A 27,645-nucleotide genomic window follows, 5' to 3' on the forward strand; every position below is an offset into this window, starting at 1 on the left:
GTATTTTCATTTGTGGGCCTTAATGTAGATCACCTTTGAGACTCCCCTATCTGATTATATTATTATTAGTAGTAGTAGTAGTAGTAGTAGTACCCTGCCCATCTGACTGGGTGACTTCCAACAAATATAAAAGCATAACAAAACATCAGACATTAAAAACTTCCCTATACAGGGCTGCCTTCAGGTGCCTTCTAAAAGTTGTATAGTTATTTATCTCCTTGACATTTTATGGGAGGGCGTTCCACAGGGTGGGCTCCACTAGTTATTAAATCATCTGTATACCCTCTTTGGGTTCCAGTAATCACTAGCAGAGCTGTACAACAGGTAAAATTCACAATAAGGTGAAGAAACATACATATATATTTTTTAAAATCACAGCAACAAAATGTCCTATAAAACTGACACCAACATGTAAGTCTACAAAGAATCACGGGAGCCATACAGCAGTAGCATAACATAATGACAAAAGCTCCAAATCGCTCTAAAACAAGGCACCCCTTTCCAGGCATTTGAAGGAGCAATGTGAACTCTCCTCAGGAGAGATTTCTATAATGTTGGGGCCACCTTTGAGAAGCCCCTGTCCCACGGCAAGCCCCTTGCTTCTCTGATCATGAGGAGGTGGAGGGACTCTGAAGAGGATCTCAATACGTGCCTGGCTTCATTTGGCTGCTGCAGTCAGTCAATTTGGGGTGTCAAATTGCTGATTATTTAACTTATTCTTATCAGGCACTTCCAGACCATCATATTTTAGTACAGATCTCTCACACTTCTGGGTACATGCTGGAATAATATGCCTTTTACACAGTAAGAGCACACCTTCCTAATTCACCCCCACCAGCCCCAGTGATTAAAATATGCATAATGGGGTGGGTGGAGGGGGGAGAACTCTGATGAACCAAAGCAGAAGTGAAGTGCTTCTTACTATCTTAGGTCTTACACACATGGCCCACAAATGCCTTGGGGAAGTGAAAGAAAAGAATGAAATATTTTTGCAGATCAGGGAATTAAGTCAAAGGCACATTTGCCGAGGGTGGGGACAATAAGCCTGTTATCAGAGGGCTGCAGGCCTGGAAATCTGGTTGGAAGAAAGGAATGAAGAAAGGAAAGAAAGGAATGGCTGGTGAAAATTTTGCCTCTGAATATGTCCCACTCATGCAGTCAGTCAGAACTACTGCAGAAAGAGATTAGAAAATACACTTTATGGCTCCAGTAGGCAGCAATCAGTTCTGGTGATACAGACACTCAGGGGCTAAGAACAGAGAGTTCTTCGTAATGTGACCCAATAAACAGACTGCTTGGGAAGATACAGAAACTAGGGTTCAAACCCCACCTAATCTGCAGATTCGCTGGGTGGCCTTAACGAAATTCCTGTCATTCAGCATTGACACACCATCTGTAAAATGGGTATAATGCAGTGATGTATTTTGTGGTGTTGCAGCAAGAAGATGGGAAAGGACCACAGCAAGGAACAGCGATCAGTATGCGTGTATGCAACATGCAAACATAACCACACGCATGGTTGTGGAAACATTTTGTGACTGTGGGTAAGCCAGGGGTGGGGGAACTTCAAATTGGCAGGGCCTGGTAGTAGCCCTCTAGGGCTTCTGTAGATACTCTTCCCAGGCCACAACCTCTCTCCTCAGGCTACACTCATCACTGGCCTGCTTCCCACCCCAAATATTTGTGCCCAGCAGGAAGGTGACCTTGAGCTCTCATAATGCCTTCTGCTTGTCTGGGTGAAAGCTAGAGAGGGTGAGTGTGAAAATCAGATAACCACTCTCCCACTTTTGCCTCTGGCTGCACAGACTTGGTGCCTGCCAAGATCCCCTGCCCCTTATTATTGTTTAGGGAAGCTTTTAATGTTTAATAGGTTATTGTATTTTAGTGTTTTGTTGGAAGCCGCCCAGAGTGGCTGGGGAAACCCAGCCAGATGGGCGGGGTATAAATAATAAGGTATTTTTTATTATTATTATTATTATTATTATTATTATTATTATTATTATTTGTAATAAAAAATAAAGGTTGGCCTTGCTTGGAAGGGGCTTCTCTGTTGTGTGAGGGTTTTGTTGTTGTTGTCTGTGTTAGAACATATGGACAGCCTGCTGAATCAGTCCAACACCCTTTGGCGGGTAGGTATTTTTGAAAGCAGTTCTGAGCACCATCAGTTTGTTTTGTTTATTTTAATTTGGCAATGCCCACAACAGTTTCTTACATTTCCAAAGCTGTCTCCATACGCAAAAGTGGCTGAGGATGCCTCTAGTCTTTTTGCTGTAAGCGACTGTCCTGGCTCTCCTTCTGGAACTTTGCAAGGAGAAAACACGGAGGACAGATTACAAAGTTGTAAAGGGCTGGGCTGAGTTTCAATATCGTGAAAGGGCAGCTAATGGTTATGTATTTTACTTGCAAAGACACTTGTGGGATAGTCTGTCTCAGATGCAAACAAACAAACAAAAAACCCCACCTTGGCTGGTCTTGGGAAGGACACACCTTGACTTGGAGTAGGGAAGTGATATACTGTTTTGCCTCTGGCAGCAAAATAACTTTGCATGTGCCTGTAAACCCCAGGGGGATGGAGAAACCCCGGGCTGCACTGCAACCAGTCGCCCAAAGCATTGCTTAGTTTCCAACCAGCTGCAAAAATTCAATCTTACTTTTCCCTGCTTAAATCCAACTTCTACTTCTCCTCCCAGACAGGCTCTGGCAGGTTATTAACGCTGCTCGTTAATCAGCATCCATCCTTAGTGGTCGAAGCCACTAAGCAGGACAGCACATGTCCGATCACAGCAGCAATTTGTTAAACCCTCCTCCTCCTGGACCACTTTGCCTCTGTCGCCTGCCCGCCTCGGTGCTATGCGCAGACGGCGCCTGCTGCTGTTCGCCGTTATGCCTGAGGGGGGCGCTGCGGAGACACGAATCGACCCCGAGCCTGGCCGGCGCGAAGGGGGGAGCGACGGAGGAAGGAGCGCTTTCCCCGCCGGGCATTTGGTTTTAAAGGCCCAGGACAGGAGCAGCGTCGGAGCCGGAGGCTTGACGGGCTCTTGCGAAGTGGGGGAAAGGAGAGGCTCTGCGAGCGAGCAAACGCGGACACGTGCGTCTGGGGAGCGGCGCAAGCAGCCGAAGGAGTGCGCAAGTGAGATGCAAAACACAGACACGCACACGTATCAAAGGACAGGAAGAGGATCACATGTCAGAATAATCCCTTTTGCAGCCAGACGGGGCTAGAGGGGACCGAGGTGGCCGGCAGAGGCGATCGCCGCGGGGTTGGAGAGACGCGAGCAGCTCGGCGCAAAGAAGCCTCGCCTCCAAAAAAAATTAGCTCATCGTCATTTTTTATTTTATTTTATAGAAGGCACTGATCCAAGGCACCTGAAAGTGAAGGAAGGGGCTATTCACCAATCCCCACAAAAGCCACCCAAGCCCAGCGCTGTCCTGAATAGTAGTAACAATACTACTACTAATAATAATCCATTTTCTTTTAAAGACTGTGGAATACATAGGATCGCCTCTGAGACACCGGCGATAGTCCCAAGGGGGTGGGGGAGAAGGCCGTGCTTGGGCGACCGAGGAGGGGGTGGTTGGGGGGGTGAGAGGGTGGCAAAACAAAGGCGGCTTTGCCCTCGATTGCACTCGCGTTAGAGGAGCGCCAAAGCGCGAGTCAGTCCGGCGCGAGGAGGAGAGCCGAATGGAAACATTCGGGCGGCCAAGGGAAGGTCCGAAGTGAAATCGAAAGTTGAGCGAACTCCGAGGGAACTTTCGCCCTCCGAGCCGCGTCGCCGCCTTGACCCTGCGAAAGGTCGACGGGCGAGGAGGAGGAGGAGGACTAGGCTTGCTCCGCTCGGCTTGCTGTGCCAGACGTGTGAACTGCACCTCGTCTCCGGGGGGGGGGGCGAAGTTGGGAGGGGGCGAAGGGGCTCTATCTCGAAGCAGCCAGCCAGCGCTCTGACTGAATCAACTGGGAGGCGATGGGCGGCTGAGGTGGACGCGCCGGGGGAGGCGAAGCGGCCGCGGAGCTGGGAAGCACGCCTTAGATCCGAAGGGGAGAGAGAGAGGAAAGATACACAGAGACACGCGCGGCGGGTTCCCACCCACCCCTTCAGGGAAAGAGAAGCACGAGGAGCCCGCAGTCATCGCTGCCCTGAAGGAAAGTGTTTTTGTTTTGTCTGCTCTGCCCCCGCCCCGAAAAGAAAGGTCATGTGGGCACCAAGCTTGTAGAAATATCACCATTATTATTATTATTACCCTCGCGCCTCCGGAGAAGATGGATTTCCTAGGCGGAGTCATGCAGCATAAAAGCATAACGCTGATCGTATTCCTGGAGTATATTATTTCTGGCCATCCTGGAGCAGGTAAGCGGAATTACGCATAGGTTCCCAGTCAATGGTAGGGGAGAGCTTTAAAGCCTCTTCCGAGTGTTTATTTGTAGGAAGAGGAGAAGTCGTCCGTTTTCTTTTTAGATGTCTAGCCCACTCTGTCACCGAGTCCAGAGGCAGGCAATACCTGTGTCTCATCCCCGCCTAAGTCCCGGTTGTTCCCATTTCAAAGCCAGGAAACTGAGGCACAGAGAAAGGTAATTCTCCCAGAACCATGCTGCACTGGGATTCAGACCAGGTTGAAATGGGATTACTGGGAATGGTTTTTTCAACAGTGAAATCTTATGCAAGAAATTTTGGCTTGCACAAATGCTCAGATGCCGGGCTCTACTATAAGGAGAGCCACACAAGATTGAGAGTTATGATTCAGTATTCGCACGCTGTCTGTTTGCAAGTACTTGAGATGGGCTGTGACTTTGGGTGTATAATGTATGTGCATATCAGTGCTTTGAATTTGGACTTAGCGCATAGGATAGTGTTGGGAATAAACATATCCTAATAAGAGCAGCTTTCAACTCATGCCACAAAACGTGTCTCGCTCACCAATATGCACTGTTTCTCAGGAAGAGCATATCTATGTTTCTAACCCTCTCTGGTGAGGACTGAGATGCATTATTGACGTAGAGCATGAACCTTCCCCTCCCATCTGCATGTAGAAGCCCTCCAGTGTGCTCCTGTCTGTAAGCATGAAGCTGTGCCCTTGATGGGTCTACCTCAGTGCCAGCGACGCGGACTTATAAAAAATATTGGGGGGGCCCGGGAAAGCTCATGAATAATAAATAAGCTCATGAATATGCAAATAAAGTGGCGCCGCCTCCTCGTGAGCGAATAGGGGAGAGCGTGCTGCGCCTATTAATCAGCTCCAAAGGAAATTGGGTGGAGCTTTTGCTCGGGAGGGAGGGCAGGAGGCATGCAGCCCGCCCCCCCTGTGCATTTTGGGCTGGGGGAGGGGCGGCGATGGCGCTCTGCTGGAGGGGCGCCGGAGATTATTGGGGGGGCGGAGCCCCCCCAAACGAATTTTTGAGGGGGCTCGGGCCCCCTCAAGCCCCATGGAGTCGGCGCCTATGCTCAGTGCTATCTTACACTGACTGGCAGCAGTCCTCCAGGATGTCAGACAGGAGTTCTTGCTCAACCTGACATGGGCATGCTAGAAACCGAACACAGGACTAATGGGCCGAGTTATGGGTGGTGTCACTCCTCAGTGATCTAAGGAGAGATAACGATGGTCGTTCACAATTTGTGACCCAAAACACTGAATGCAGTCATGTTTTTGGCATTACAAGTTGTTCAGGAACATAGGAAGTTGCCTTCTACAGAGTCATACCATAGCTAGTCCATGTTGCACAGTGATGTCTGCTTGACGCTGACCACCAGTGGCTCTCCAGCCAGGACTAATAATAACAATAACAATAACTTATTTATACCCTGCTCATCTGGCTGGGTTTCCCAAGCCACTCTGGGCAGCTCCCAACAGAATATTATTAATAATAAAAAAGTGATAAAATATCAAACGTTAAAAACTTCCCTAAAGAGGGCTGTCTTCAGATGTCTTCTAAAAGTCAGATAGTTGTTTGTTTATTTCTCAAACCCACCTGGAGATGCAGGGGACTGAACCTGAGTTTTTCTGCATTCAAAGCAAGAGCTCGGCTACTGAGCTAGAACAGTGTTTCTCAATCTTTTCCCCCGACCGTGACCCCCTTTCAACCTTGTTTCCTTCATGTGGCCTCCCCTGCTCTACTGGTAGAAAGGTAGCTATATTGTTTGTAAACAGAGCATCTTCTATTTATATTTTTTATAATTATATAATTGCACCTGGGGGCACCCTTGGAATATCTTTGGAATATGGCCCCCGACTGAGAAACACTGAGCTAGAGCCCCACCACCTCCACCTGCAAGGGAAGATGTTGCCACTAGGGTGAGTGTGCCGTAATGCACTTAGCCATTCCCAAGAACACAAGGCCCCCCCCCACTTTTCATTGGCCAGTTCCACTTCTGTGGGAGTGGTCAGCGCCCTAAGAGCCTAAAGAGACAAGTGGACTGGTGGATAGAGCATCTTATCATTAAGAGTAGGTGGGCATATTGGCCGACGGTTGGCGCAGCAGTAGCGAGAGCTCAGTGGCTGTGGGGATCCTCTCCTCATACACAGCGCTGCATTGGGTGAAGCCCGATTGTGGCTTAGTTTTCAGACAGTATGGCTCTTGATCAAGGAAAGCTGCATGGTGGTAGTGAGCCTGTTGTAAACATTGAGTAAGAAAGGAAATGAACTCCAATTTGATGCTCTTTAGCAAGGAGTCCATTTACTCTACCAAACAGTAGGGCAGGCTATGTTAGTTTTGACCATGATACTCAAATTGTAGAGGAAATTGTTGAGAGGCAATCAAGGGGAATTCCTGGTTCTCAAATATACTTGTGAAAACCTAGATATCAAGGTGCACGTATGAAGTTTCAGATATATCCAAATTCCATTCAGCTGCATTTTTTCAACTCCAGATCTCTGTAGGGCTTTCTATCCGCTGCACCACACCAGGCTGCATCTTCCGTCTATATGCAGCTTCATAGCCCATGCTTGCTATTTTGGTTCTGTTGAAACAGCAGATAGGATGCAACCCCCCACCCTACCCCTTCTTGCCAATGATTACATTGGGTGGTGGATTATACCCCTTAGCTTGGTTGTTCCTTCTTCTTTCCCATTTGTTCAACAGCTCTACAAACCGGTGAAACTGGTGTGTGTTTTGCTTTTTACCTCAGCGATGGCAAGCAAAGGGAAGCATTTAGTAGTTTGGTTTTGTGTTAGTGAAAAGCATAAAATAATCTTGTGATGTACAATAGATGACAGATTATGAAACAGATGAATGCATCAGACAGTGGCTTCTCCCATTATCTATTCTCATCAGAATTGTTGTCACTTTCCATCAATCATACACGGCAACGATCAAATTACCCCTGATCCACTTTATTTTCAGCCATTTCCCCTTTATCCTGTAACCAGTGTAAAAATGTGTTACCATATTAACATTTAGCAGCTATATAAAGTTAGAAACTGCCCAGTCTTCATACATTAGGAGTAGCATGCCTTGCTAGGTTTGTGTTACTCTGTCCTGGACTGTCAGATGTTATTGAAGATGTGCCACTGTGGGACTGCATTGTGTTGAGAGCTAAAACCTCTTCACTGACCCTAGTGACTCGGATGACCTCAGCCACTGAGAATCAAGCCCGGCCTTATTTGCATAGTTCCACCCTTTCGTGATCTTATGGCCAGCAGCAAATTTCAAAGGGGATTAGACAAATTTAGGGAGGATGAAGCTACCAGTGGTTACTAAAGCCGATGGCTATGTCCTACTTCCATGGTTGGAGGCAGCGTGCTTCTGAATTCCAGTCGCTGGAAATTGCAGCACGGGAAGAGTGCTGTTGTGCTCAGATCCTTCTTGCGGTTTCCGCACAGGCATATGGTTGGCCATACTGAGAACAGAACGCAGGACTAGATGGGCCATTGGCCTCATCCAGCAGGCTCTTCTTATGTTTTTATGACCAAACCCTGGCTCTCCCTGCTTGATCCCACTGGGTGCAAAGCTTTTGTACAATAGTGATGCAGTATTGCTGAAAGACTGACAATCAGAAATTGAGGGATGAAGTTAAATCCAAATGGTTGATATCATTGGGATCATGCTACAGTAGTTGGTTACTAGACTAAGTAGCATGGCTGTTTCCACACAATTAAATATGTTTGGCTGCAGTAATTCCCCCCTCACTTCCCTCAAACAAAGCAGAAGCAGAGTGGAAAGTGGGAAACCATTTCAGATCCATTTTAATTTTTCTTTAAGGGTGAAAGGTTAAATCAGGCAATAGGAGAGAGGTGATTAGATCAGAGGACTTTGAACTAAGAAATAAGCTAGCATTCTGGTTATATGCCTCCTTCAGAGGTTAGATAGTAGGCTTATATTTCAGCAGTTTGTGGTGAAGCTTTAAACAACCTCACTTTCCCATTCTACATTTAAATACCCTACAGTCTCCACTGGGAAGAATAGCTCTCAAGATAAGTTTAGTTTATGTTATTTCATATCATAAGCTTTCTATTTTAAGTGATACCACAGATCCATCCATTCATTCGTTGGTTTTGTATGCTGCTTTTTCCACACACACCAAAAATGTGTGGCATCACTGTGTGGCAGATTCTGACCTTGTTTAGCCAAATATTCAAAGGTGACCTCTTTGGACCTTCTTCTTCATCATTCAAAGGCCTTAGACTGAAGCAGGCATGGACTGGGATAGTGGGAGAGAGGGCTGAACACCTGGACAGAGCTTAGGTGTTATATCACTATAGAGTAGTAAATCACATCTTCTGCTCTTACCTCTCTTACCAATATTAGCTAGATCAGCCTTCACAAATCTGATGCCCTCCAGATGTTGCTGGACTACAACTCTCATGACTGATGGGCGTTGAAGTCCCAAGAACATCTGGAGGACACCAGCTTGGTAAAGGCTGAGCAAATTTTCCCCCAGAAGCTTCTTTACACAGTAGCACATAAACTATGAAATTTGTTACCACAAGATGTGTTGATGGCCATTCAAAAGGCAATTAGAATTATTACGGGACACATGGTGCATTGCATAATTATATCAGCAAACAAGAAAGATTACCATTTCAAAGAGCCTATGCATTTCAACAGTTATAAAGGAAAGGGATAAAGGGAAGAGGCAGACTGCTTTAAGGAGTTAGGCTTCATGGAACAGATTAGCCTACTAAAATGTATATATAAAGAGGAAGGGACACATATAAAGAGCTTTTCCATTGCACCGTTTAGAATTAAAACTAGCAGCAGCAATTCTTTTTTCAAAGAGTTGGTTGTAGAAAGACTCCCCTGGTTTTCCATTGCTCTCAAGCAGAACATGAAGCACCCTCACCATGGGTGTGGTGTGACAACAGGAGCCTATGTACCATGGGCGTAGCCAGGATTTATTTGGGGGGGCAGGCTTTATGTTGGGGAGGGGAAGAACCGAGATATCTGCAATGCAATTGGTCAGTTAGTTAAGTATTTCTATTTACAGTATTTACTTTATCTTGGGGGGAAGCAGTATTCCTACACCCCCCCGACTACACCCATGCTATGTAGCAAATGTGCTTGATGTCAGCAGTTATTGAGGAGCAGTGGTGGCCCTGGCAGTACTCTTGGAGGACATACCATTATCAACATCCCATCCAAGAGGATGAAGGAGAAGCCAACTGATCGCGATGAGCCATAGTTTGGATCTGCCCAATTCTTTGCATATAAGATTTTTTAGGAATGGGAGCAGGAAGGTCATGGATGCCTACTTCCAGTTGAACACACATACTTGGAAGAGATTCTTCTGACAGCACAGAGGAAGAATGGCAGAAAGTAGATTGTGATCCACTCCACTGGTGTGTTGCTAGCCAATTTCCAATGCTTCACCTAACATTGGCTGGTTACTGGGATCATTGCAGGGCTAGGTTGACCTCAACTATGGTAATTCAGCAATACATTTCTTCTGTCCTTAAGCAAGCGTGCCTAGTCAGGATCCCTTAACACAGAATAGTTATGCCACGCGTGTGTGTATTTTTGTGTAAAATACACTTTACTAAATTCTAGTAAAGAATTTAAAGTGCTTTCCAGTGGCATTCCACTCTTTCAGTGGAGCAAGAAACCTGGCCAGTCTTCTCCCTATATACTGGTTTGTTTATTTTTCCATAGTGCCTGTGGTTTGGTTTGGTTTTTTCTTATTTCATAACATGGCATCAATGGGTGAAAGGCACTCAATAGCAAGGGCAGACCCACTAACTTGAAACATCAAATAAGGATAGGTTTGCATAACTACTAGCTTGGAACATGTGGCGCTTTCAGTATATCATGCAAAGGTTGCTGCAGACCCACTTTTCAACCCACATGCAGCCAGCTGAACTCGGTAAGGCAAGGCACACACACTATTGACTTAAAACACAGCTGGGTCATTCTTTTTCTCAGTGTGGTTTGAAGCTGGTTTGGGGGCAAACATATCAAAACACAGTATTTTCCTAGATCTGGATTGTGGCTAATGCCATGTGTATAAAGGTAAATGTAAAGGGACCCCTGACCATTAGGTCCAGTCGTGACCAACTCTGGGGTTGCGGCGCTCATCTCGCTTTATTGGCCGAGGGAGTCAGCGTACAGCTTCCGAGTCATGTGGTCAGCATGACTAAGCCGCTTCTGGCAAACCAGAGCAGCGCACGGAAATGCCGTTTATCTTCCCGCCAGAGCAGTACCTATTTATCTACTTGCACTTTGACGTGCTTTCGAACTGCTAGGTTGGCAGAAGCGCGGACCGAGCAACGGGAGCTTACCCCATTGCGGGGATTCGAACCACCGACCTTCTGATTGGCAAGTCCTAGGCTCTGTGGTTTAACCAACAGCGCCACCCACCTCCCACCCCCATCCCACCCACGCCATGTGTATACCACGTCCCAAACCAGCCAACCTACTTTCAGCCATCAGCCATCTGAAAGGTTTGCCCAGCTTTTCAATGACTATGTCACTGCCAGACGCTCCAAACATTTGCCAGAAGCCCTTCGACAAACAGCCACCTTGCTGAGCGACTCCCATGGGATAGCAGGGTAAATGCATAAATAGTTGAGTGGCATCGATTATTGCGCAACGCCATCTATCAAGAGCCAGGCACCATCCACCTCAGTGACATACAGCCCCCTGGGAGCGAGAGGAGGAGGGCGCACTGCAGCCTTGATTGTTTAGCCTGGCATGAATTATTCAAGGAGTCCCTTTTGGCATTCAGGGTAAGTCCCTGGTTGCCGGAATGCTCTGCCCCTTTGCCCGCCATGCCCCACTTCTATGACCCCGCGTTTCAGAGAAATAAACCAAGTGACGGATGGGCTGCCTTCTTGGCACATTAATTGCTTCCAATGCAAGACTCTTAATCAACTGCAGGTTTTGATCCGACTCTTCCCACCCGCCCCCCTCTCCACTCATTTGTCACATGTGCTCTCCTACTCTGCCGTTCCTAATGACACAGCAGTTCAGACAGGAACCATTTATTGATGTTGCTGCATTAGCAGGCACAGCAGATAAGCCTCCTTGTCATCACCACTGATTAGAAAGCCAACTGTGCTCTTCCCCACTCTGCCTGCTCCATAAAATGCATTTAGAAAATAGGTGGAGGGGGGAGTGGAGGAGAGAGAGAGACAGGCAGTGGGATGCTTTCCGATTCCATCTCTAGGAATGAAAAGAAGCAGAGTTCCATTTTAATTTTGAGCCACGGGGCGAGCGTCATCTGTATTCATCTCCTGTCATTCTTGCATTCTGAGGATTCATTGGAAACCAGGGCAAGTCTACTTTTGAAGCAGAGCCATGCAAACAGAGCAATTCCATAGTTCTTGGGTTAGACCCAAAGGTTCCCTTCTGCACGGGGAAAGGCGCAGCTGATCACCCAAGGCCTGTTTTACAGCTCATGCTGGAGCAGAAGAAGGTGGGAAGTAGATCGGGATCTATTGGCGATTTGCAGCACAGCAGCAAGGGTTTCTGACTCGCAGTGGTTGGACAACAGCAACAGCACAATGACTCCCACCACAGCAAGTTGGACTGCTGAAATGGGAAAGAAAAAGAAAGCTTGGAGGAACCAGACTTGGATTTTAGTGTTCAGAACTTGGTTCAGTTCTGAACACTGATCTCACTGCAAGTTCAGAGCACTCAAGTTATTCAATTCTAAGTTCTTCAGTTCCTTTTGCACCTGGCTCTGGTTGTTTGATCTCTAGTGAAACACAGAGTAGATCCCACAAGGCTGAAGTCTGCCTTCCCCTGGGCTAGAGGACAGTGCAAGAAAAGTGAACCTAAATCCAAAGAGGCGCTTCCATTTCCACAAGCAGACATTTGAGAACCACTATGGGATTCTTCCACTAGTTCAGCCGTCCCCAGCCTGTTGCTGGACTACAGCTCCCATCATCCCTGAACATGGTTCGTGCTGGCTGGGGCTGATGGGAGCTGGAGTCTCAACCATCTGGAGAGCACCAGGTTGAGAAGAGGGTGCTCCAGTGCTTGCACAAGCAACTGCAGAAGACAATTAGCTGCTCTCCCTCTCCCCAATTCCAAAAACCTTAAATCCAACCCACAAATTTTAGTTGATACACTTTAGACATAAATAGTGTGTTCTGCCTTTTAAAAAACTTTCTGTAGGTATGAAAAGCATAAAGCCATAGAACTGTGAGAAGCCCTAGTTCAGCATGATATTCTGCAGCAGAAGCATCCTGTGAAATTGTGACAGAGGTAATGGAAACGAGCATGGAAATGGATTTGGAACAGGAACAGAAAATGTGTAGCCTCTGGTTAGAAGAACTGGAAGTGAATTCTGATTTTGACTACCTTTAGAACGGAGCTATCAACCACTGCTTTGCTACTTCCTACTTGTATTTATTATTGGAACTCATTTTTTCATGCACTTAGGGCCATTTGATGCAATATTTCTTCTGATGGCTTTATGGCACTGTTGAGGCAGGCTTGATCATTTTCTCTCAGGTCAAGTTCAAGCATTCAGGTCTTGTTATCAGCTGCTATATGAAGTACCACTGGGCTGCCACTGTCTTAGGACTGTTGCCCTAAGTGTGGCCATGTGGGGGCCTCTCTAGCTTGCTCCTCCTGCTGGCAGCTGCTTCTAATAGCAAGTTTTTGTGTGTGTGCTGTGTGACTCATGGTACAAGTGCTCCAATTTTCTCCTTTTTCTGTCATCCTGCCCTGTTTTCAGGAGGTCTCACAGCCACAGTAAATTATGCACATTCTTCTCCATAGCAAAGGGTTTCAATCAATGCATGCACCATTTTTTTAAACAATGATTTGAGACGCAGAAGGTAGTTCTGTACGAAGACATTTAAAAAAATGTTTATCCTGCTGTATTTTATCCTCTGTATTTGTTTTTAAATGACTGGCAAGCTTGACTTGCATTATGATCGTATTGTGCACCAATTAATTTGCCAATTAATTTCTCATTTCACAACTGTTCCTTGCAAATATCTGATCTTATCAGCCGAATTGATCCTTGGTTAAGCAAAATCTCTTTTTGGCTTTTCCGCACATTTGATAAAACCGATTCAGTGGATAGGATCGGATTTTCGCAAGGCACAGCTGTGGAACGAAAATATGTCTCAGACCCAGGCAAATCAATTGGTACACAATGCCATCCATCAAATTTGGGTTAAATGAAACTGATGGATGGGCCATAAGTTTCTTTGAGACTTTTTGTTTGTTTGTTTTGCAGAAAGCAAACAATAAATGCAAATAATAATAACAGTTAATAACGGTGTTAAGTGCTTGGTAGGGAATCCAGGGCTAGGGAGGGACTGGGTGATACACAATGGGGCAGAATATTGATTTTATGCAGTTTTGTGTTGTTTTGTTCCCTGCTGCTCGCACTGCAGATTCAGCGAAGCTACGAGCCTTCCGATGCGACGGGCACTCCTGCAATCCTGCCGTGGGGAACCTTGCGACTGGAAGAACGCCAGTCACGCTTACCACCTGCGGTCAGAACAGCACAGAACTTTACTGCTTTTACCCAGACCACCATCTTCTCCACCACGGCCCCCAAGGGTGTGGACAGCCCAGGTGCACCAAGTGTAACGCCAACCAGCCTGATAACTCTCACCTTCCTTCCGCTATGACGGACGACTTCTTCCTAAACCCTGCCTCCTGGTGGCAATCTGCGCAAGGGGTGCACAGGGAGGAGATCCGGCTGGATTTGGAGACGGAGTTCTACCTGACGCATGTCATAGTGGTGTTCAAGTCGCCTCGCCCAGCGGCCATGGTGCTGGAGAGGTCGCAGGACTATGGGCAGACGTGGAGGCCGTACAAATATTTCTCTGCCAACTGCACGGCCACTTTTGGGCTCCCAGACGATACCACCCAGGAAGGGTCTCTCTGTACCTCCAGGTATTCTGACGTGATGCCTTGCACTAGAGGAGAGGTAGGTGACAGTGACTGAAATATGCTTCACCTTTCTGTGGTCACTGAGAGATTATGGTAAACAAAGGTTAGAAGCTGCTGTGGAAGAGAGCAGCCCTGGTGTAGTCGTGGGCAACACATGTCGTGTAACCTTTGACAGCCCCGGATATGGTCCTATCCTTCCCTATTTGTATCATCCAGCCAGTTTAGCAGAGTTTGGGTGAGCATTGCTTCAGAGAGATGGAAATGAGCATCAAAATGCACATTGCATGAAGATGTTTCTTGTGGAACTGGAACTATGGTTTTTTTTTTGTTTTTTTAAAAAGGCCTAATCATATAATTTGTTTTCCAAAGAAAGAGAGATTTTAAAAATACACACTCAGAGAAACTGTTCTATTTTCAGCTGACAGTTTTTCTATATAAAGCAAAGTCATTTGTCATGCTGTCAGTGTGCATAGAGTACTAAGAACATTGCCAGTGCCTCGTTTTCAGAAACCTGGATCCTACACTTCTACACGTGTGTGTGTGTGCGTGCATGCCAGTGACTATTTTATGCAAGTCTGATTGACGCACGATCATGCCCACGCTTGTTGCTGCTGACCCGGAAATGGCTAGAAAATGGGGCAGAATGGAACTGGGCGGGGCTTATGCATGCTCTGCCAACATGCCAGGAGGTCATGAATGGAACCCCTGCGTAAAATGGTTGCCATAGCTATCTAGCTATCTAGCTATCTAATATATCTATCATCTATCATCTCTCTATCTTAATGTTTTATTTTTTTTCTTATTATAATATATTTGTTTATGGGGCATAAAAAATATATTATAACAAGAAATCTCTGTAGCAGAATCCTGTGCAAGGCAAGTGGGCGATTCATCTTCTAATGGTACTGACTGACAGCTGGAATTCTCTTATAATTGTTTAGCATAGTATATCAGGCACGTGTGGCTATGTTGACATATCCCGCTCTATGGCATCCAAGTGATTTTTGATGCCTCATGAACCATGTTCAGGTTTTCCCACTTGTGGAGCCTCTATTCAGGTGGCATCATGCCTTATGAGCACCCAATTTAGATGTTCATAGAGGGAAAGGCAAAGGACTGGAAGCCACCGCTACCAACGTAGCCTATCCCTTACAGTTTCACATTACTAGCTCACGCTCTGGCTCCACTGCCTTCCGCTCCTTCCTGATCAGAGCAATAGGGGAGAAACCCAGTAAGTCACCTTGCCTGAAACTGTATGGGAACTCAAATGCAGCCAGGCTTCAAAATCCACACTTCTCTGGATTTTATGATGAAGCTCTCTAACTAAAAGAAGTGTGAAATAATTGTGCATATCAGGAGGACGCATTCTCTCCCCCCCACACACAGTTTTTTTTTATTTTCCACAATTTTAAACTAACTAACAAACATACATCATAACTGTGCTTAATCCAATCTTAATAACATTGTTAGGTGACTTCCTCAAATTCCCTTGACTGAATTTCAATATATATCATTGTAATGGTTTTCCAAAACAAATTCTCATAAAATTTACTTAATCCTCTTAATATCTTTGTTTCTTTTCATCTTTAAACATAATATTCTATAACTTCACATATTTATATCCTTAGCCTATCTAATTTTTTGCAAGTATTTATAATTAATTTATCTTAGCATATTTAAGTAAATAATCTTTGAAGTTCTTTCATTCTTCCTGGTGCTCCTCCTCCTTCTGGTCACGGAGTCTTCCAGTCAGGTCAGCTAGCTCCGAAAAATCCATCATCTTCATCTGCCATTCCTCCACTGTTGTGTTTTCCAATTCTTGGCCAATAAAATTAAGAGGATGCGTTCTTAAAGATGCACATATTAGCCAAAAGATGCATATATTAGTCAAAATAGCGTACAAAAATGCACTCTATCAGGGGAAATTTCTTGCAAAAATGTGCAAATTAGGCAAACTGGTATACAACAATGTGTATATTTAGGATAAATGCTCACCGAAATGCTGGCGAATTTTCATGAAGAATTTTAAATTAATTAATAAATGGCAAACTGATGCAGAAATGTGGTAAACTGGATTTGAAAAATGAGAAACTGAATTCAAACAATTGTTAAGAAGTAGGTTTTTTTTCAAGGGTGCTGAGAGTTCTTAGGAGATGCCCTATTTGCTGCCAGAGCTACGAGCCTAGGGTGCCCTGGGAAGTAGGATTGATCATTAAGACACTCTGGCAACTGTCTCTCTCAGCCACTCTCAGCCCCCATTAACAAACTACAGTTCCCAGGATTCTTTGGGGGAAAGCCCTGACTGTTTAAGGTGGTATGATGCTGCTTTAAATCTACAAATCTTTGTAAAAACAAACAAACCTCAAAACAGTTTCCAAAAAGATTTCAGCCTTGAAAGTAGAGTTATCTTGATGATCCAAACTGGTTGTCCAAATGAGTTGCGTGACTCTCAGCTTACTTCCCTTTCCAAGGTGTAGGATACAGCAGTGTAAGCAGTGTAAGTACTTGTTTTATTTTTCATCTTCTGAATGCCTTCCTAAGACGTGGAAATAGTTACAAAAAGTGGCACCGCATTCCTATTTTACAGAAAACAAGAGAGGCAAATAAATTCAGTGGTGGAGCAAGTTCTGCTGGTGGAAGAGAATGCAGGCATAGATATATGCATACTGAACTTCAAAAGCTTGCATTTTTCATTTCTTTGTTTTGCTACCCATAGAAGTTGATCTAATAAAAAGCCTTCATCTGGCCTGCTTTAAGAAGATCTTCAGTCGCATGTGCCCCAGTTTTTAGTTTTACATTCACCTGCATTGTGCCAGTTAAACAGAAGGTGTGATCAAAAGCAGACACTTAGGTTAAAATGCTGGTGCAGATTTGTACCAAGGCTAAGGTCTCAGATTCAGTGTTCAATTTTTTTATTTTGATTTTTGTATCCTCCTTATCCTGCGCTGGAGGGATTTGGGAAATTAGAAGCATGTTTTTAATAAAGCAGAGCAGCCGGAAATGAAAATAAGCCTGCAGGAGGAAGAGTTTGGAGCATTGGAAGGGTGGCAATTGCAATGCTCCCCTTTGCCGTCGCAGGAACTGTAGGTCAGAAAAGTCTGATCCACCAAGAATTTATCGACTTGCTTCTCTATTTATGTTCCTGTCAGAATCTATAGGAGGCCAAACTACCAAAAGTCCTTTCATTCCATGTGAGCGTCTCTTGTGACAGATGACACCAAGGGAGTGTGCTAGAATGATTACTGGAATGCACTGGGGAAAGAGGAATTGTGTATGCCTGAACAAGGTAACCCGTTGCTGTGGCAACAGGTTAGATGTGCCCTGCTTGATGGACCTGTTCGATGATGATAATAAATAATAATAATAATAATAATAATAATAATAATAATAATAATAATAATAATTTTTTATTATTTATACCCCACCCATCTAGCTGGGTTTCCCCAGCCACTCTGGGCAGCTCCCAATAGGATATTAAAAACACGAGAAAACTTCCCTAGACAGGGCTGCCTTCAGATGTCTTCTAAAAGTCAGATAGTTGTTTATTTCTTTGACATCAGATGGGAGGGCATTCCACAGGGTGGGCGCCACTACTGAGAAGGCCCTCTGCCTGGTTCCCTGTAACCTCACTTCTCGTAGTGAGGGAACTGCTAGAAGGCCCTCAGAGCTGGATTTCAGTGTCCAAGCTGAACGTTAGGTGTGGAGACGCTCCTTCAAGCTTTGCTAGACAACCAATGTGGTTTGGTACCACATGCTCTCTTTTCAAACCACACCAGTGGATCAAACGCTAGATTTTTCTAATGCTTTCCTTCCATAAGACTCAGATTCAGATCTGGTTCAATCGTAGCTGCCTCAGAACTCACAAACATGAAAATAAACCAGCAAAAGAACCTTTTTCTGGTTCTAAATCTTCCATGAAGCCACTGCTAGTTGAAGGACAAGAGCTCTCACACTTAGAGCCGGTCCTGCCATTAGGCAGTGGAGGCAACTGCCTCAGGCAGCATATGATGGGAGGTGGTGGTATCCCTCGGCTCTTCCTCCTGAGCTTCCTGACAACCCATTCACAATATTAAGTCCCTGTCTGGAAGCCCCCATTGCTGTGATTAAGAGGGCGGGGATTCCCATAATTGCAGCTACATATATTTAAGCTGTTGTGATGATAGTCATCATGATTTGGGAAAATGCAAGAGGTTAAGCCAGGACACCCCCCCCCCGCCCCCCCAAAAGATGGCAAACTCCAGGGCCACCTATTGAGTCTAACATGGTCCTGGAGTCAGCAGATCTGCTTTGGCCACCATGACAAAGAAAGCTCATCATTCATGACTCTTTAGTTATTCCAACTTCCAGCTGGAAGAGATCGGGGAAGGGATTAGTTGCTCATAGAGGCAAGTGCCCAAATGTTATGACTAGGGCTGTCTGTTCAGCATTTCGTTGAACTTGAGCTGCAGAGGAGATAAAATGCAGAGGCAGGGGAGGGGGAAGCAGTTAACTCCAGCAGAATAAACATGCAGATAGCACCGCCAGGTTCTGCTTCCCCAGAGGAAAGGGCTGTAATGCAGTGTGAGTGTGTTGGGGGAGTGCGCAGAACCAGGCAAATATGGTTTTGTAGGGGGGAAAGCAGAATGGAGAACAACTCAGAGGCAGCTACGATGGAAGAGGAATCCTCTTCTAACCTGCATTTTAATGAGCCACATCTGCAGGCTTGCATTCTCTTTTTCTTCTTCCTTCTGTTTTTTTTCAACTTGTAAGCTAGCCAGGAAAAGGCACTGTTTTTCTAGCATTATTTCTGCACTTCCTGACATGCTGGACAGCAGATACTGAATAGATTTATCATCCTCTCGTCGTTATATAAACGCCCAGTGAAGCTCCTGCTTCATTGGTCAGACCTAAATGGGAAGGGACCTGGGGAGCTATCAGAAATTGTTGACTTTTAAAAAAAAAAGTTACTTCTTTTTTATGTATAGATTTGACATTTATTAGGCTACTATCCCACCCTTCTTTTAGAAAGTAGGAGGATCAGAGGGGTTCGAGTAATCCTGGGTCCAGGCACTAGTTAGCATCAGGTGCTTCCAACTCCATTCAAGGCACTCAGAAGAAGCACTTTTCTGAATGGTCCTCTCTGTAAGGACAATGGCTGATAAGCTTTCTTCTTTTCCCATCTGAGTTCATTCTAGGAAACTGGTTCAAATCTAACTGAGATTGGCAGGCACCGAAAGCAACTACTATCTGATGGCAGGGTGTGAGCACTGAGCTTGATGGTTCACAATCCCAGGGCCCAGACATCCATACCGCATTATCATCACCATGACTTTGTCAAGATAAATTTGCTACTTTGTGACAAACTCAGTGTATTCATACCTAGTCAAGTCAGTTATACTGTTGTAACTCCATTGTAAAGATGCAACAGCAGGTGGCGCTCTAGAGCACAAAATTTATCTACGCAATTTTACATAGGGGTTTTTTTCTTGTTATAACGATCTAATTTATGACTTATTTATAGTGGTTTTCTTCCTGTGTGTAGATCCAGCCATAGAGTTCATTCACAAGTTCTGTTGGGTGCTTCTGAGGTGGGGAGAACTAATGGTGTGATCCCAACCCCTCCTCTGCATTCACTGTGTGCACCTGTTATCAACTGCTGATGGTGCTGAAAGGAGCCAATCTCTTTTGCTGTCTCTTCTGCTATCTCTTTGCTGTGTCAGAAGGAGGGGACAAGACCATCCCTCCAGTTGTCCTTCCAGCAGTGGCCTCTCCATGTCAGCAGTTGCCAGCAGGTGATAGAGGGGTTCGCTCTAAATTTTATTTCAGCTTATTAATCATCATCATCACAATGTTCTGGTCTTTGATTGCTTTTATTTTGCATTGATGCAGGCTAATTGCTTTATGCAACTTTGTATTAGTTGTTTCATTGCCTAGAGATCCTGGTGATTAGGATAGGGAGGACATAAATTTAATATGGTAAATGAATAATAGTGCCTGGAATCTTCTACCTTGGATGGATGGCGGCTAACAGGTTGAGGTTGAATCCTGACAAGACAGAAGTACTGTTTCTGGGGGACAGGAGGCGGGCAGGTGTGGAGGATTCCCTGGTCCTGAATGGGGTAACTGTGCCCCTGAAGGACCACGTGCGCAGCCTGGGAGTCATTTTGGACTCACAGCTATCCATGGAGGAACAGGTTAAATCCGTGTCCAGGGCAGCTGTGTACCAGCTCCATCTGGTACGCAGGCTGAGACCCTAACTGCCTGCGGACTGCCTCGCCCGAGTGGTGCATGCTCTGGTTATCTCCTGCTTGGACTACTGCAATGCGCTCTACGTGGGGCTACCTTTGAAGGTGACCCGGAAACTACAACTAATCCAGAACGCAGCAGCCAGACTGGTAACTGGGAGCAGCCGCCGAGACCATATAACACCGGTCTTGAAAGACCTACATTGGCTCCCAGTACGTTTCCGAGCACAATTCAAAGTGTTGGTGCTGACCTTTAAAGCCCTAAACAGCCTCGGTCCAGTATACCTGAAGGAGCTTCTCCACCCCCATCGTTCTACCCGGACACTGTGGTCCAGCACCGAGGGCCTTCTGGCGGTTCCCTCACTGTGAGAAGCCAAGTTACAGGGAACCAGGCAGAGGGCCTTCTCGGTAGTGGCACCCTCCCTGTGGAACTCCCTCCCACCAGATGTCAAAGAGAACAACAACTACCAGACTTTTAGAAGACATCTGAAGGCAGCCCTGTTTAGGGAAGCTTTTAATGTTTGATGTATCACTGTATTTTAATATTCTTTTGGAAGCCGCCCAGAGTGGCTGGGGAAGCCCAGCCAGATGGGCAGGGTATAAATAATAATTTTTTATTATTATTATTATTATTATTATTATTATTATTATTATTATTACCTTATAGAAGGTGCAGTGTGCCTTCATTGTTCTAATTTTCTTAAAAGGAGGATCTTAAGATCTTTTATTGGGTAGCCTGCCATAGGAGATCATGTGTAAGAAGTGCCCTGACTTCATGACTCACTCATCCTTCTTGACTCTGGGCATGAATTCCCGATAAGAGGAGCTTTTGTTGTGGCCGCATCATTTCACGTCAACTCCAGACTGGGAGATCAGGCTGTAATAACAGAATTATCTGCATTGGGGAATGGAGAATCAAAACACGGACCCCACGAATGGCAGGAAATCAAAAATCTGAGACATTGTCTCTGGAATGAAGATGACCCTCTTGGCCGGAGATAAAATATCAATGAGATGAAGAACTGCCAGCTGCTACTGAATAGGGTGGCGGAAATACATCCCCTTCATGATGGTTGTCAGCTTGCATTTTCTGTTGCTCTAAGGCACTCCTAAATTCCTTGCTGCTAAAAAAAAAAAAGATAAAGGGGGTCAGGGCAGGCAGGGATAATAATATTCCATTTATGATGAGTTGCAGCTGAGCGACTGAAAACAATAGCATGTGAGAGGTGAGAGTGAAAGGAATTCTCGCAAAGCACAGAGCTCCAGCATCAATTGGGATTATGCAAGAAAGACAGAGTTTAGCTCTCTTTTCTGTGGGAGCATTCAAAATAATTCAGAGGACACCTCCATTCTGTAAGTTCTTGAAAGTTAGCAGCCGAGCTCCAAAGTCCTAAGAGGAACTGAAATGAGGCTGGAGCTAGGATGGTGTATTGGGGTAGTATACATCAGGTTGAAGCCAAAGATGTCCACGGTTCGACTCCCTGCTTGCCCCACTTGTTGTGGGGAAGACTCTCACAGCAGACAGGCAGAAAAGGAGGGAAGGTGAGGGAACCACGACAACTTGGCAATCCTAGCTGGGCTAGATCTCATAGGAGAGACCAGTCAAGCAACACCACATAAAAAGAGCAAAAGATAGTCAATCAGAGGCAGAATTGATTATTGGGCCGGCATGGTGGGCAGGAAGCCAAAGGTTAGGTGCAAATGAGATAAACAGCAGCAAAGTGAGCTGGCGGGAGAGACCAGAGCAAGTTGTCTAAGCAGCCAGAATTTTACTGGCCTGCCTAGAATTGTCTCCTCTTGGCCAGTTGCCAAAATGAATGTATTTGTTATGAGCAGCTAACATCCCTGCCTTCCTTTCCCAACAAATTCATTTTTACAGTGGTCCGTTGCCCCCTTCTACTCAGCAGCATTCTACGTCTTTTGCTCAATTCAAGAGAGCTGAGGAAACTGCTCATCCCAGAGCTTTATTTCTCAAGCAGAAAGAGGCCGTGAATTAATCATAGAATTGCACTTTGATGTGGGAAGCGGAAGTTCCATATAAGGATATTCAGAACCGGTTGGGACAAGCCTTTCATACAATAAGCTTTGTTGCTGATGGATCGATATCCAACAGCTCGTGGGGACCAAGAGATGGCAAAATAATATGAAATATGAAAGACAAGGCCAGAAATACATATTTCCAAAGTAATGGAAAGTACTGGAAACCTTTGCTATCTGTCTTCTTCTTTCTATAAACTAGAGTCAAATCAACTGTTTACTCAACTTAAAACAGATCTTAGGAAACATTTATAACAGGGCAGAACAATGAAGGAACAAATTTGCCAGTTTTTAAATGTTGCATTTTCTTTGTTGTTGATTTAATTTACAAAGAACCATATAGCACAAAAAATATTGTTATTGTATTGAGGAATGCTCTGAGCAGCTGGCATCCTGTTCTAAAAATATTCCTCAAATGATAACATCTCAGTAGAGTTTCAAGGCCCTAATTGCATCTTTCACAACTGGGAGGACTTCAGAAATGTTTCTGTCTCCAAACAAGTAGCTTGGTTCCAAGAGGGCAATGCCACTGCAATGGTCCATAATAATGTGCTATATGGTTTTTTGTAAGCCTTGCTGAGATGTACACTTGTCAACTATAATGCTGTTTTGTCTACCTTATTATAAACACCTACTTTCACTGCAATGATTGACTATGCTTTTGGGTTTGGCTGTGATCTTTCCAAAGCCTTCTCTGATATTGATTTCTCAGGTGATGGCTGAGAGGAAGATGTGTGTCGGTACCCAAAGACACTTCTTTCTTCTGTTAAGAGACACCAGAGACTGTAAACCACCCTGTGATCCTTGGATGTAGGGCAATGTCTAAATCATCACCATCATCATAAGGCGAATATAGAAATCAGGGGTTGTGTTGGTTTCAGTGGGTGTCCTTAGGTATTTCATGCCATCAGCAAAACACCAGAAATTAAAAGCAAGCAAAAAATGTAAAGAAATGCTAGTCCACATACACATCTCAGACTTTCTTGATGGCACCTAGAACCACAAAAAACTGTTTCTTCTAGGTGCAACAGTGAATAGGAAAAAAAAATTGTGCATGCGCTCCTGATACCCAACTTCAGGTGTTGATTTCAGGATCATGTGACTATTTGGGGCTCTTGGATTTTGAACTTCAGAAGAGGAAATCTCAGTTCCAGATATATTCTCTCAGTGGCTTTTGAATTCATATTGAATTTCAGTGCTTCTCTACCAACAATGGAATGGTGCTATCTGAGCTAAATAAGCTTGTCGGTTAGCCTTTGTTTCCATTAACCAAGCTCAGGCAGGCACGTGGATTGAGTAAACTTGGTCACTGGGCTTTAATTCTGTCCATCGAAAGAATGCTGGGCACCTGTGCTAAACAGAATGGGCTGTTTGCACATGGTTCCTTTCCTCGGGGGAATGTGGACAGCTGGCCGGAAGGGGCCTCTGTTGTTTCTTGTGCTTCCATTGATCAGGGAATGTGTGAACACCTGCACTGGGCGGCCTAGGCTGGGCAAATTGCCCATTGCTCCCAGGAGCAAGGGACATCTCCAGTTTGAACCCTGGGCCACTTGCAAATCGGTGTCCTCTAAAGAGATGGGAAGACGATGGGGAAAAGAACAATAAGGTGATGTCAATGGAAGCCCTGATAGAGCTCCAGACAGAGTGTGTTGTTGCCCAAAACCCAGGATGAGAGAACTCAAAGTACTTTTTGCTGGCAGGACTCAAGACAAAGCAAAAATAAAGGTTTCTGAATCTGCAAAGTATTATCCATGAATAGTAGCTTTGAAACTAATGTAAACAGTGGTTTTTAGCGTTCTGCCTTGAGGGAACAATTGTCCCATTGACTTTTAAGCTGTCGTGAAATTCTTCTGTTCTAACAGGGAATTTTCAGCATCCTCCCTAAATCACAATTCCTAGGATCCTTTGGGGGAAGCCATGTGAGTTAAATTGCTAGAAAAACACTATAAATGGGCTGCATAGCTAAATAAAACCTCTGTTGATCACATGTGGAAAACTCGACTTCACGGTAGATTGTTTCCTCTCTCTCTCTCTGCTTCCAGGTGATCTTTCGTGCCTTAACTCCTGCTAACAAGATTGAAGACCCATACGGTCCTGAAGCACAAGACCTCATGAAACTCACCAATCTGAGGCTCCTCTTATTAAAGAGACAAGAGTGTCCTTGCCAAGGCTCAGGGCTGCTGGAGAAGCCCCACAGATTCTCCCATTATGCCATCTATGACCTAATTGTCCGAGGCAGCTGCTTTTGCAATGGCCATGCGGAAGAATGTCAACTTGCCAATGGGACAGTTGTTGTGGACAACATGGTAAGTGTTCAAGTTATGCCTTCTTAAAAACAACATAAAACAACTCTGCATATCTAGTGCATTAGATTTATCCTTTTGCATGGCTAATAGACCACAGGTTGTTGAATGTGGCCACAGTGTGTATCTCCAAACAATTAAAATACCTGTTTCAGGCTTCTCTTATCAGAACCTAGGCCCGGCTCAAATGTTGCTGTGGTGACAGGCCTGCTGCAGAACTTCCACACAACCAGGCTCTGTGCCACAGTGGTAACATTTATTTTATTATAGCTTTTGACACCTGAATTCTTTTCAGCGTTGAGCACAAATGAAGTCAAATCAGATATTACTAAAATCACAAAAAAAATAAAATAGCCAAGGCCCTCTGGTCATTGGTGGGGTCAGTCTAGCTACAGTAATCTGAACAATTCATCTACTGTTGAGACCTTCCTGTAGAACAGGCTTCCCTAACCTGGTATTCTCCAGATGTTTTGATGTTATCCAAATTTCCTTTAGCGTGGGATGGGATGGGATTTTTCTGCACATGCAAGTTCCATAAGAGTTACCAGGTTGATATACCTTGGTACTTGTTACTTGTGCAGAAAAGGACAGTCATCACAGGATGGCAACTCTGTTCTAACATAATGTCTCAATCCCATGGAATATCTGGTGAAATTAAGTTGGAGAGATGTCTGCTTCTGAGGCAGTATGCCCATGTGACTTTAAAGCTGCAGTTCTGCAATTATGAATGAAGAGCTAAACATCTAAGACATGTGCTTTCATTATTCCTGGCCATACTCAATGGATGTGAAGTGTTAAACTATTAATATTTAAACACTGATGAAATACTAACAATGCACAGGGCACTGGATATTTCAAATAATTCCCTTTTTTGAAATGAAGGAAGGAAAGAAAGACCTGGAGGGAATGTTAAATCCTCTTCTGATTAACAGCGGCTCTCAATTCCAACCTTATTTTAGCCTCTAGAGAAATGCCAGATTTACAAGGAGTCTGGGAATTAGTCGTTTTTTGGATAAGCTGGGAACAAGTTTATAATTACATCTAAAACAAAATGACAGAATGAGGGCAAATTTGCAAAGCTCATTTGGGTTTTGTGACTTACATTTACCTACATGTTCAAAAATTTTTTTTGTAAGAACCCTTTTCTCAGTGTTTATCTTTCCCAGCAGTTTAAAATGAAGTTGATTAAAATGGGTTTGGCAGGTGATGATGAAACTAGCGAAAAGCCTATTGCTGTGTCAGGTGGGATGCTTGGAGACAGAAGCAGCGCTACTGCTAAGGCCTTCTAAGCCAGGGGTTGAGAAGAACCTCATGCACGCCAAGCCCCTTTGGCCTATCCACGCCCACCTCCCGATCTCCGGACATCATACATGGAAGACTGTTTAAAAACCCAACAGAAATTAACTGGACAAAATAAATACAAAAATAAGAAGTGACATAAGAATAACTAGGATGGAGCCAGATAGATCTTTTGGGGCAGGTACAGCCTGGGCACATCCATGAACTAATGCCAAGAGTAGCCACCATGGACCTGTTCAGATGTTGTTGGACTACAACTCCCATCAACCATGACTGTTGGCTGGGGCTGATGGGAACTGCACTCCAGCAACATCTGAAAGGCACCACATTGGCTACCCCTGGGCTAGGTCCTCCTTATAGATCTTGCAATCCAGTCGCAGCCTCCCTCCACACACATCCTTACTCAAATGGGGAAATGTGCACACAGCACCAAGGAGTGGTTTTTGCCGGTCTCTCCTATTGGGCTCTAGCACCTTTCCCTATGCCTGCTGCTCACCTCCCTGCTTTTCGCAAGGTGAGTTTACTTGTCCTTGAGAGAAGAAAGGAAGGCAGAAGAGAGAGGGAGTTTCCCCCCTCAAGCGTTCTAGCTGAACACTTGGAGAACCCCTCAGGGGTTTCCGAGCGCCCAACTTAAATGTTTCTGGGGCACAATTAATTTTGGGGTAAACACAAGATTGCTTCCCCATCCCTCCTGCTGATATGGTTTGTAGCCCCCAGAACCTATGTGAGTAAATCTGTTAGGCCTCAGATTGCCAGAGGCCAAAGGAGAACTTCCCTAGAACGAAACATGGAACAGTGTCCAAATAACTTTTGTCATGCACACACAGTTATTATACAGACATGACCTCCTGCCATGCCTACTATAAATACAAATCAGGTAGAAAGAAATATCAGTAGTTTAAACAAAGAGAACTGAAATGAGGCAAATAGGTGTCTTATTTTACAGAGGAAAAGCCTCTATTTTGAAGGCCTGTCAGAGGACAGTCTTATACTTGGAGTTGTCCTCTGCTTGAAGAGCTTTCCACTCCAAATCCGGTTTAAAGATCAGGAACCATAAAAAGGGAGATCAAGAAACCTGGAGATGCTTCTTAACAGTTAGCCACACTTGGTCAGCAAACAGAGCAGGCACATTAAGTTCCCTGTTGTCTTTGCCACCACGGTGAAATACCGTATTTTTCGCTCTATAATACGCACCCGACCATAACACGCACATAGTTTTTAGAGGAGGAAAATCCGTAGGCATGCCACCCGTACGCATTCCCTCCATAACACGCACAGACATTTCCCCTTACTTTCTAGGAGGAAAAAAGTGAGTGTTATGGTGCAAAAAATACGGTACATTGTATTTCTATTTCAATAACAATAAGCAAAATTTTTACTCTCTTTTTGTGAAGGAAATCCACCCCCACCCCCCAATTTCTCTCAGCAGTGCATGAACTGGTCATTCTAGACACCAGCATACCCTCCATTTCCCCCCCAATGAAAATAGTGATGTCCT

At 44.9% G+C, this 27,645-nt stretch overlaps 1 protein-coding gene across 1 annotated transcript in view; it reads left to right on the plus strand.

Annotated features, from left to right (window-relative positions):
- The first annotated feature begins 3,594 nt into the window (after nucleotides 1-3,594).
- LOC128408388 (netrin-4-like) overlaps nucleotides 3,595-27,645 on the plus strand; it is a 51,106-nt gene continuing 27,055 nt past the window's right edge. Inside the window, exons 1-3 of the mRNA XM_053378033.1 lie at nucleotides 3,595-4,346; nucleotides 13,780-14,321; nucleotides 24,588-24,851. Coding sequence (XP_053234008.1) covers nucleotides 4,259-4,346; nucleotides 13,780-14,321; nucleotides 24,588-24,851 — 894 coding nt within the window. The 5' untranslated portion in view covers nucleotides 3,595-4,258. The remainder of the gene's footprint in view (nucleotides 4,347-13,779; nucleotides 14,322-24,587; nucleotides 24,852-27,645) is intronic.

The sequence above is a fragment of the Podarcis raffonei genome, chromosome 2 (genome assembly GCF_027172205.1).
Source record: "Podarcis raffonei isolate rPodRaf1 chromosome 2, rPodRaf1.pri, whole genome shotgun sequence".
Taxonomy (NCBI): Eukaryota; Metazoa; Chordata; class Lepidosauria; order Squamata; family Lacertidae; genus Podarcis; species Podarcis raffonei.